At 43.8% G+C, this 12,115-nt stretch overlaps 1 protein-coding gene across 1 annotated transcript in view; it reads left to right on the forward strand.

Annotated features, from left to right (window-relative positions):
* Positions 1–225: 225 nt before the first annotated feature.
* The window catches only part of LTK (leukocyte receptor tyrosine kinase), a 106,097-nt gene continuing 94,207 nt past the window's right edge, over positions 226–12,115 (forward strand). Inside the window, exon 1 of the mRNA XM_064462515.1 lies at positions 226–302. Coding sequence (XP_064318585.1) covers positions 260–302 — 43 coding nt within the window. The 5' untranslated portion in view covers positions 226–259. The remainder of the gene's footprint in view (positions 303–12,115) is intronic.

A 12,115-nucleotide genomic window follows, 5' to 3' on the forward strand; every position in this document is an offset into this window, starting at 1 on the left:
GAAGCCTTATGGGTTTTGCTGATCGTGCAGGAGCGGTATGCAAAAAAGGGGGGAGGAGGAGGAGGAGGAGGAGGGAAGTGGGGGTGGGGGGTGGCTCTAGGACCCGTGCGAGCCTTCCTGAGCCGGAGGTGGGAATTCTCCTCCGAGGCAGCAGGAGCCCGAGCCCGGGCTCGGAGCTCCGGCGGAGCCCGCGGGAGGCGCCGGGCGCGTCCCCCCCGCGCCGGGAGCCCGGCCGGGACCTGCCCGAGCCCCGCGGGCCATGGGCCGCCTCCCGCCGCTGGTGCTCTGGGCCTCCGCTCTGCGTGAGTAACTTACCTTTCCTCCCCCCATCTCCCTGTGGTACGAACTCCCCCTGACGCCCAGGGACTCCGGCTTGTTTCATTGCCCTTTCCTTTTACCTTTAAAACCAGTAAAGAGTTATTTTCAAATTAGTGGAGAGAAGAAGGGGGAGGAGGCACTGGCATGAGACAGATCTAAAGCGGGTGACGCGGGGAGATAAACCTTGATGGTTGTTGATTCTAAGTAAATTTTGCTTACTGAAATGAATAGGTGATGTGTAGTTTTCGAAGGGCTGCTGCTGGCGGAGGGGGAGGCTCTCGGGCTGGCAGCAGGCGCTGTCGCCGCGCCGGGTCCCCCGTGGAATTAACAGCTACACCCCGGCACCGTCTCGCTTCTCTGATCACTGGATTCCTTTCTCTGGAACGATTTGGAGAGGCTGGAGAAAGCAGTGCTCCAGGAGTAGTGAAGGCTGCTTACAGGCATAGGTGTAAGTTTGGAGAAGATGCTTTGTCTGAGGAGGGAGAGGAGCGAGGCGGGAGGTGCCACTCGAAGGATCGAGGACTGCAAAAGATTTATGAACTCCCCCCTAGAGAGTGGTGCTTAGGCTGGGTTTTGAAAGGAATCTTTGTGCCGCTCTCTTTGCCGTTGTCAGCCTTGGTTCTGAAATGCGGCAAGAGGAATGAAATAACAGTGGGAGAGGAGGAGGGAGATGAGGAGGGAGGCTGCAGTAAGAGGAGAGGGGCTGGGAAGCGGCAGCATGCGCACGGTGGGAGAAGGTGGGAGTGGGACACATTTACTGTATGCTCACAGCGGCAAGCGAATTTGTTATGAAAATTAGGAGAGAAAAACCTTTATCAGGACATGCTGAACTTCTCAGAGGGCTGAAGTTACAATACTCTGCCTAGTGCAGAGACAGGAACATCACCGTGACCCTTAGGCGAGGATTAGGAGACACTTCTGTATTTCTCAGTGTAACAAATAGTATTGCCTCCAGGCAGGGAAGGAGGTAAAGCAAACAGGTTGTTGGGCGTGCAACTGCTCGCTCTTGCTAGTGCTGTGAAACTCTCTGTCTCCGGCTAAATGCTGAACCTATATATATAGTTTTTTTATATGAAGGCATGCTGGGAAATCAGTGTTTAAGCAGGTTTTGTCATTTAGTTCAATTTACAATTGAATGCCAAGGTATAGCACAGAGTTTTTGATTTCAGGCTTTTTCTGGCCTGTTATTCCTATTGGGAGGAGGTTGCTTTACTGTCAGAGGGTACCAGGCTGAGTGTCCCCCATGCAAGCAGAGCTGTGTTCCCCCACAGCCTCACGTCCTACCGCATGTGGTCTCATCAAGCGCTGCTAATATCATCCCAGTGGTTTTAGTGGAGTGACTTTCAACATGCAAGTAATATTAGTTTAAGGAATAGTCGTTATATTTGTTGTATTTCCAAGTCTGTGGTTTGAAGAATGACTGTATTAAGACAGAGATTAAAAAAGGTGTGTTTCAAAGAAAGCAAGTAAAGAGCTAAATGAAAACAAATGTACAATTTAGAATCTCTCTCTAGTCTTCTGCCAAAAATAATCTCAATCACCCAGGGAGAGACTTGGATGCATGAGCATGTAACTGTGTAGCTGCTGTCACAATCTTCACATGGGGGCTGCTTGTCTCACTGGGTTGTTATGGTCAGTTCTCAGGGTCTGCAGTCAATTATTTTAAATACCACTTGTGTTTCCACCGAGGAAGCTTTCCTGGAGCATATTCTCGGAGTGGCTTTACATTTCCTTTTTTATTTGAAAAGCCCAAGGTCTTGGTGATCAGGGAGTTTACAGGTCCACTTTTCTGTCTTGTTTTACTCACTGGCATATGCCTTTCTAATGAGCTGTATCCTAAACGGATAATTTCAGGGTTCCCATCCACTGAAAATTTTTGGCACACCAGAACACTGGAGGAGGTCAGAACTCCTTTTGCTGCAAAAACTAAGACTATCAGAAAAATTCAGGAAGTTGTAGAGAACAAGAGCAGGAAAGAACCCTCAGAAAAAGAACCCCAAAACCACCACCAACAAAACCAGGAAAGGACTCAGTGCACAAATGTGCACTGTTCGGTGCCAAAGTAACTTTGCAGACATTCAGAGGCTGGGGCTGCATACTAGCCCCAGCTCTCAGGAGAAGGCTAGGAAGAAGGTGAAAAAAAGCCACCAGATGAATATGTGGGAAAATTTCATTTTTTTTTTTAAGTACCAGCATTGCTTTGAATCTTCATATGGGATGATTTTCCTCTGATTACTTGATGTTGGTGGAGGGGGTAGGTCAGTCCTTTTCTCCCCTTTGAAAAATCGGGTTGTGGCTGGATGTTGTGCTCTTGCCTCTGGGTGTGGATGGCAAACTATCTGCAAAATCACAGCACAACATACGTCCTGGGCAAACCTCAAACACCTTTCCAAAAGTGCGATCGTGTTTATGTCATTGCTCAGAGTTTAGCTATTGAGTATAACCACAGTTCCTGAGATAATATTAGTAGAGGCATTTTGTCAAGTCTTTCTTTACAGCCCTTTCCAATACTTGTAGTGGACCTATCACGGAATAGGATGTGTTATGTTTCATTTCAGCCCGAGTAACAGTTATGGTTTTGGGTTTCGTCGAATCCTTTCCAAGGCAGAGAGGCACAGGGAGGCTGATGGCGGGTTTAGGCGTAAGGCAGCCAGCCTTTTGCTTGTTTGTTTGTGGAATGGTACATCGGCATGGCAATGGTGAATGCCCATTCCCAGATGCTACTTCCTCCTTGCATTTGTCTAACAAACTGTTTTCAGAAGCCTGGAAGGTTTCCTCCTTCTGCCTGGGTTTGTCCACCTCTCAGAATTGAACTGTCCTGTTTTATAAAGTGAGTTTAAGCTGGTGGAAGTTTAATTAGTCCACACATGCATGAAGATGCTTATGTATGAGTATGTCATTTGGTTGTAAGCCAACTTAAAATAAACCAGTGCATCTATCTCACTTACACAAACCTTTACTGCTTTGTGTATCCCTTTGTTTGTCTAGAGGAGAGCATGCCAAGACTGGAGGGGATGGGGTCGTACATTCTCTTTTGCATCTTCTTTGAAGAGCTTCTCTCTTCTTTTCTTCTTCTTGTGCCAATCTCCGCTCAGTTAAAGTAGCACTCAGGTACAGTCGTGGTTTCAGTATCTTCACTTAAATAGTTCCAACCTGGACAGCACCAAACAATCCTTGAAATTTGTCTTAGGAGTTAGGTCCACAGTCCTTCACTGTGCAGATGACAGCATACCTACAGATACTGCGCCCAGTTCGGAAATGCAATTCAAGGCACTTATGACTGTCACTGGAAGTCAGACACTGGAAGGGTGCCTTGAAAGAAATTAAAAAAAACCCCAGTTCTTTGTAAGTCACAGACATTACAAAGTTGAGGACCCTTTGAAATACAGAGGAAAAGGATAGGGTAGGTATATGGGAATACCACAGTAAGGGAGCACGTGCAGTCAAATGCAGCTAATCTGTAAACTGCATCAAGAGGGAGGACTAAGGTAGAGGAGGAAGCCGGGTAGTGAGCCGAGGGACTGTTACTTTAAAGCTGAAGACAATGTCTTGTGATCAGCCACGGCAGAAATCCATCTTTCTGTCAATCTTACATAGTTTCACAGTTTCTAATCGGTCCATAAAATCAAAATTGGAGAAAAGGATGCCCCGCTCCAATGATGTTTCCAGAAGTATTCTTCTCCCACCACCCAGAGTCCTGAAGAGATACACAGGAGGGTCCCTGTCTTCATCTTCAGCCTGCTTGTATGTGTGCTGGGGTGTGCGCTGGCTCTGCTGGTGTGTTAGAGATAGATCTGTGACGTCTGTGACTAGAGTGGAGAGAAATTTTCATCTTGCATTAATTTTAGTGAAAAATGCTGGTGTGGTGACACAAATGCTCTTTAAAGTGGGCTCGGGTTTGAGCTGTTATGTGTGGAGGTTAGTTTTGTGTATGCACCAGTTCATATTGAGACATTCAAATGAGTCTAGCTGTTTTAATGTGTTTGGATTTTTTTAATTCAAATTTTTACTTAGGGTAGTCTTAATAAAAAATCTTAAGTATTTTAAAACCTTAAAACAGTACTTACTATCAAATGTTTAGTTTTGACATGAAATGTTACAGTTCAACACTCCTTGAAATGTGTTGGCCTTTGCAATTTTATAAAACTTCTGAAAAATTGTCAGGTTGACCTGTGGCAGTTTTTCTTTTTTAATTTCTTTGAGCTGGCTAGTAACTTGGAAAATCCTTTATTAAAGCTGCTCAGTTATCTTGTAATACCACATACTGATTCGTTCCTGGATTTGGGCACGCGGATGGTTGTCCTCAGGCTGATGTTCGTTACTGCACATACACATAGTGGTTGGTACTGTTGTTTGTAGCTTGGTATTGGATCGAATTCCTCAGAAATAAAGGAAACAAAGATAACCTGAACTTTCTGCAAACCTTTAGTAAGGGCAGAAGCACAAAGCAGCTGCTGAGAGGAGAGGCAGGTGAGCTCTTTCCAGAAATAAATGGAGAGGAAGGAATCCATGGGGTTCTTAGTTAATGCAAATTGATGGATCTCTATGGGAGTACAGTTAGAGCGGTGCAATATCTTGCCTTCTGTATCTGGAGGCTTTTAGCTGAGACTCTTACAAGTAGCATGATTTCTGTATTGAATGCTTAAATCAGAGGAGGAAAATAATGACATTAATTATGTTAATTAATTGGATCAGGCTTATAGTCTTTTCCTGTCTCTCAGCATCAGTCCTTCCTCTTACAATTCCTCTTCCTCCTATTCCATTATAATTGCTCCCTTGCTTCTCTCCTCTCCTGGCGTGTAACAAACCGGGTGCTTTGACGTGGCCTGCTATCAGCAGGACAGGGGGTACATCAAGATGAAACACAGGCAAGGTGCACAAAGGTAGCGGGCCAGCTTGGAAAAGTGGTGATTTGAGGTTTTTGGTAAGAGGCAACTTGCAGCTGGTCTGACAGATGTGCTCCAAGGGAGTAGGGAGAGCTGAGATCTCTTGTGAGAACGGCGACAGATCACACTGGTGGGTTACGCGTGCGCGAGCGGAACATGTAGAGCCTTTGGCTGGTTCGGCACCATGAGGGGTTGGAGGGGCTACGCCCGGGGAATGCCAGGTGCCTGACTTCTTATGCCCAATGTGCAAGAGGGGAGCTCAGGGTGTAGGACCTTTACAACTGAGCAAAGGTGGTGTCAGGACCTCTCCGGGTCTCTCCACTGCCAGGAGTACGGCTCCCAGTCAAGTGGCAGGGTGTCACTGAAGCATTTTGCCTCCCTCAGGTGTGCTCTGCCTAAGAGCTTTCCTCAAGATGGTGTACCTCCGCACTGCAGCGCCTTGCATCTGTGTGGTATCAGTACGGCTGGGCCCGTGAGGAGTAATGAAAAAGAGAAATGACGTAAAAGGAGACAGAGAGGACTTCCCAGCCTTTTCACCTAGAAAAAGCAAATCTGCCTTATGTGCTGAGGAAATAAAGAACTCAGAAGTTCAATAAGATGCTCATCCACAGGCCAAGTTTTATCTTTTTAGCAGGGTTTCAGGTTGGTTTTCTATATGTGTTCCTTAACACAAAGCTGGCTGGAAACCCACGAAACTTTACACAATCCTGTACAACCTTTTCTTCCACTTGTTGGTGCAAAACTTGTTAAGATTTCTAATTGGCTTTATATTTATTTTAGGCAGTTGGACTACATGATTGCTGTAGGTCCCTTCCAACTGACCTGTTCTAATTGATACTATATGATGGAAAGAATGGCACTGAGTTTAAAAAAAACACCAGAAAAGACACCTATTGACACATCAGGCTCATCAGAGTTAAAGGTAGTCAAGAATGAGACTGAAGAACAGAATTAAAAGCTGAAGCCTTTCCAAAAAGCACAGATCTATCCTTGCAACTCAGCTTAACTTATGCTCTAATAGGAGAGCCATGTCTGTTGATAAGACATCACAGATTTTCAGCTAATTGGTATCTGAATCCCATAAGCTTTGGCATATCAGCCAAGGATGATGCATTTATTCATGTATTTCAGTTGCTCACTTAGGGTTCCCCCCCCCCCCAGTCTGTAGCACAGCATGTGTTTGAGGGCATAGACAGCCAAACTTTCTGGGGTTAAAGCATCCACACCTCTCCTCTGTGTCTGTGTTTATGGGAATACATATTTATATATTAAAAACATAGAAGTGATAAAATAAGTGAGTGAGAGCCACACTAGGAAGGGACGCGGAGGGATGTGGTGATGTTTTGGTGCACAGAATAAAGTGCAGGAGGTGAGAAGTTCCTGCACTGTCATGGTGAAGAGTTTTTGTGCTATCCAGGAGCCGAATGAAACCCAAACTGAAACTTTTTTTCCCTCCTTGAATCAAAACTGACCCACTAATGGCAGTCGTATTGGAACCTCAGTGAGAACTGAACCAGCAGATAACTGGTTCAGAGTCACAGTTTGCTGAAATCTTGCTTCCCACAACAGAGGTGCCGTTGGCATGGGAGCAACTTCAAACCATGGTGGGCTTCTGAGCAGTTTCACATCCACCTTCTGGTTCCCCATGGGACGCACAAGCACCTGCTTCCATGCAGTGATGCAGAGCTGGTTTGAGTGGCTCTGTGGCTGTGACCAAGTCATTTTTCTGCACGCTGAGGGTAGACTCTGAGGGCTCAGGCACTCCCCTCCGTAGCTCTGCCTGACAACTTCTGCTCAGCTTTCCTGGCCTTAGGGAGGCAGGAGGAAACTGTGGGGATACACGGAGAAGACGGGAGGTGGCCAGGGCTGGGCAGAGGAGCAGGATGGAGGAACTCTTTTCCAGTAGAGACCGTAAGCCCAATCAGTGTGGTTTGGGATTACCAGAAAAAGGGTTAGCAGCTGTCAGCCTGAACCTGAGCAGCCTCAGGGAAAGCTGAATTCAAACTGGCACTGCTTTGAAAAACCGCTTCGCTTCACTGGGTAGTTCATTTGGCAGTTTTGCAGACCCTGGCGTCTTGACCAATGTTTTAGACAGTGTGAGGAGCACGGACAATTATCCTTACACACGTCTAATACCTTAGATGTCTTGATTATTTTTTTTTAATTTTCTGTTTCTGTTGTTATATTTAACCGTAGATTTAATTTTCCAAGTATCTATTTTTCATATTCTTTTTCCTACTGGCTGCTGAGCGATTAATACATATTTGCTATTTTGACTTCAGCAAACAGAATCATAGAAGAGCATGACTGCTTCAAATTTCCTTGGTCGTTAACATGTTTTTAGAGTTTGCTCTATGGCATTTTGATGTATAGTGTGCTGGAGTCCAGATCTCCTTGCATGAGTAACACTTTTAAAGTATGTAATTCACAACGGGAGCATTTTCTGTGTTTATAGCCACTGCAGGAGCTCAAACAGCATTTAAAACCTCTGAAAGAAACTTTCTTTAACCCCATGCAGGCTAACCGTTCAGCCTAGATTTTAATGGGACACAGGACTTTCTGAATCACATAAGCCCTGATAGCATAGTCATCACAGAATACTTGCTATCACCATTTTTTTAACTTACCCGAAGTCCCACATGCCTCCTGGCCTTTCAAGATCTATCTGGCTCTTAGAAGAGTTTAAACTTTCCCAGAGTTTGACAGATTGTGTTTGTCAGTCTGCTGCAATCCTAGAGAAAAAATTTGAACGTTATTAAAATATATAAAAAATAACCTTGTGAATTAATTATAAGCAAAATGAGGTGAATAAACCAAGCTGGCTTTTATTTAGTTATTTCAAAAGGGCTTGTATTCTGGCTATTCAGCTGGATAGAAGAATGAAAGGCTTATGCAGATCTATCTCTTTGCACCTCATCTAGATCTGTGCTAGACTGGTCTGATTAGACACAAGCATTTAGCTTCCCTTCTAAAAGCTATTTTCATTTTTTTATTTCCTCAAAAGTTTTAGACAGGGCATAGCTTTTTTAATTTCTTCTCTCCCCACTGTAATTCCCAAACATTTTTTTCCTCTTTTGTGTCTTCCTGCATATATATACATGAAAATTAATGAAAGGAAAAATCTGGGTTTCTTTTTCCCTGATGGAGAATGATTTTTTTTTTTCCCACTTATTTTAGGACCTGAAAAGATATGGGAAAAAACCTTGCCTTAAACACGCTGTCTTCCACACTTTCCTCAGTGGATGCCATTACCCAAAACTGCAATACTCAGGGGTTGCTCATGACTGTTTGTGATAATATTTTAAGTATATATGTCATATATAGACTACCCCTTTGCAGGGAGTTAGGTGGCATACGTCTGTACAGGCTATCAGCTATGGTAAATCTAGCTAATGGTTATTTTTAAATTAAGCTTCAGTAGAATTTACACTCACTGCAGTACCAGGGTACGTGTGGAATAAGCTAGAGAAGCTATTTCATTACTGGTACTAACTGCTTTGTGGCTGCAAGAAGGACGATTGACAAGAAGCAACAGCACAATTAATAATGTTACTGACATTGTTCCACCGAGAATGGTGGGGGGGAGCCTTATGTTGAGTAAATGTACAATTTGAAATGTAGAAGTGCTGATTCTTCCACTGGATTCCTTCGGGCTCTCAAGACTGAGTGAACACGAAGAAGGTCAATGTTCAGGCGATGTTTAGCTGAGCTCTCCAGCATTCATAACCACCTTGACCTCTTCTGCCAGCCCCCAAGTGGCAGCACGGTCTCAGCTGTGTCGGTCAGACCGTAGGGATGCGTTGAAATTATCTAGGTTAAAAGCTAGCTTTCTTTTTTTTCTTGTAAATAATATCAATAGTCCAGTTACAGTGTGACCCTATACAGCTTGTGTAGGAGCAACTGGGGAGATGGTGATTGCTGGGCAACGACAAGAAGGGAGTCAGTCTCCCAGTGGGGACAGAGGAAGGGGTGGGGGGAAGGAAATTCTTAAGCTGTGGGTTTTTTTCCCCTGAATCTCTTCCCCCCAGTCATTGAAATAAGCGTCTTGTGAAACTAACCTGTAGGGTTAGATATCTGAACTTAGGCTACGTGAGCACACCTTTATTTAGCTTAGTGATGTCTGCTTTCCATTCCCTTGCAAGCAAGCAAATGCTTGGTGTCAGCCTTGTCAGCTAGATGTCAGTGAGCTGACAGCCTCCATGTGAATTTGTACCACTGTGAAAATACCTACAATCCTGTTTTACTAAATAAAAAAACATTGTTGTTAGTTTTCTAGTTCTGTTTATGACAATTTCTTTTTTTTTTTTTTGGACCTTGTTAGTTTTTGGCATGCAGTTATCAAAACTTTTAACAGTTTTTGGGGACGCAGTATTCAGACCGGTAGCCTGGATCCTACTATTGATGCTACGGTACTGAGGAACAAGAGATATACCATGTTGTTGTGTGGCCTTCAAGTCTCCTCTTAGCCCTTGAGACAAAATAGTCTGTTTTCAGCTTTGACCCATACCATGTACAGACTGTTGTTAGAGGAGGTGCTCTGAAACAATTAGGGATAGGACTGAGTCTGTTCGGAAAATGCAGAGCTGGGGTTTACATTTATCATCACAAAGGGAGATGGCAAAATAGTCTTGGGCCCAGGCTTAAATTTTATGTGTAAAATGCTTTATAAGCTCTCGCATGCACAGAAGTGCTCCCATGAGTTTTGAGGGAAAAAAAAAAAAAAAGGTCAGCTACATTTAAGAACAGATTTAAGCATGATCTTTTTATTCTTGGTGACCCAAACACACAAAGGAGCAAGAAACAAAGCTGGTGAGAAGTGACAGCTAAAAGTACCTTGCTTAGTCTTTCTGTATTTGGCAAAGGTAAATGTATAGCAAGCACTGTTTTTCTGGTACCTAAACTCTCCAAGTTCAGGTTTCATATCACAAGATAGGGTTAAAAATCATCAAATTAAAGCAAACATATTTATGAGCCATCTGGTTTCTGAGTCTTTCCAGTTTGTGTTTGCTATCCTGGGTATCTATTAAGCAATTTTTGTTGCTGTAATTTTCATGTCATTACATGGCTCCAGAAACTACATGTTTAAGAAAAACACTGTAGATGACTGAATTCAGAATAGAATTCTAAGCGCTGGCAGCACTGGAGACATTTGTCTTCTTTCAACTGTCCTAACGTACTACGAAAAGTAAATGTACAGAATAAATCCATTTTTCCTTTTAATGTGACTTCAAATTTAAGTTAGGCAAAGTAAATTGGAAGGTTGTATTATCTAGCTCTTTTACAGAATGGTAAGTGGAGTCAGATTTCCTAGGGCTGATTTCCAGTTCTGCCACAAGCTTTCCATGTGATTTGGGGAAGGCTACTTAGTCTTAGTGCCTTAATCCTTGTCCTGTTTTACCTATTTTATCTCCCTTATTCAGATGCGGTGAGACATAAACCAGTGTGTTCTAGTTCCTTGAAATAGATCCAGTGCATGAATTTCTTTTTTGCCTTTTTTTTTAATTAAATGTAATTAAGGAGAATCTATAACTCAGTTTCAGTGGAAATTTAAATGTGTTGCTTTGAAAAAGAAAAAGTATATTCATTCACTTTGAATGTGAGTTACTGATAAGAGCTTTCTGATAGCATTGGCTTTTCCGTTGGCGGAGGAAACAAAAGCATCCTCCTCAAAGGTGTACATTTGTATTGCTTTTCCATATGTAACCGTATCTGAGAAGGCACCATGTAGATGAGTAGATATAAAATTCCCTCTTGTTTTTCTGGTGATGGACTGACATTCTTCATGCCAGCTCAGTCATTTGTGACACTGAGTCAACTTTCAGAGTACAGTTTCGTCTTGGGAAGAAAGAGAGGAAAGAATATAGCTATAATTGCTGGTGTTGGGTTTCTGGGTGCAACCAAATGCTGGTGCTCTTCTAAGGTAACATGCTTTGTGAATGCTAACTAACATACAGCAATAAGCTTCCCTTCCTCTGTCTGCCTCATCTTTTTGACCGGAGCTGTGTGCTGAACATTATCAGTTTTATTAAGACAAATTTGTTTTTATGGGTCTTGGAACCTTTCTGACTATTTTGCACACTGTGCAAAGACATTCCCGATCCCCTGCGCCTGATCAGCCCTACTGCCACGTCTTGCTCTTTCTCCTGTGGCTTGACATCTCTTACATACAGTGGGTAGGAACACCTGGCAGGTAGAGCTCAGTGAAGGATGCACTGGTGCCTTTGGGTGTTGCAAGAAGTACACAGCTTGTTTCTGTGCTTCTGTTACACATGGCAAGAGCTTTAAAAGAATGCAAAGCAATCGCTTGGTGTCTTTTACGCCTTTACTTTCAAAGCCCAGATTCTCAGATGCATAAAGAGGAAGAAATAAGTGTAGACAAAGAATAAAGTACACATTACTCAGGGGGTGTGTTGTTTTGATGCAGGCATTGCTTACAGCAGCAGAGAACGCTAGCCATGATGCAAGGAAGACATTTGAAATCTTGGCTGCCAAACTGTTAAATACCCTGCTGAAATTTGTGCGCAGTTTCACATTCCACCTTCTTAGCCTTCTCTGAGCATTTGTTTGACTGCTTTCATCTTCTGGAGTCCAGCTGGTGTGAAGTGGCTCAGCTGTTAGGAAGCCCATTTGGGAGTCTCAGCTAGCACGGGCAGCCTCCACACACTGCTAGAGTGCTTGCTGACAAAGTTGTGGTCCCTTCCTTGGAAGCTGGCAACAGTTTCTAGCTGAGGTTATGAGGAAGATGTTTGAAAGGTGTGTGACTCTTGCTTAAAGCTGACAGGGCTGTGCTGGGGAGGTGATGGTAGGGGTAGGTGTCTGTCCACCTTCACTAGCACTGTAACCACATCTCTTCTTCAGGGACAGTCTTGGGCACTGCACTGTGTGCCCTCGGCATGTTGATGTGGAGGTAT

Source organism: Phalacrocorax carbo, chromosome 10 (assembly GCF_963921805.1).
Source record: "Phalacrocorax carbo chromosome 10, bPhaCar2.1, whole genome shotgun sequence".
Lineage (NCBI taxonomy): Eukaryota > Metazoa > Chordata > Aves > Suliformes > Phalacrocoracidae > Phalacrocorax > Phalacrocorax carbo.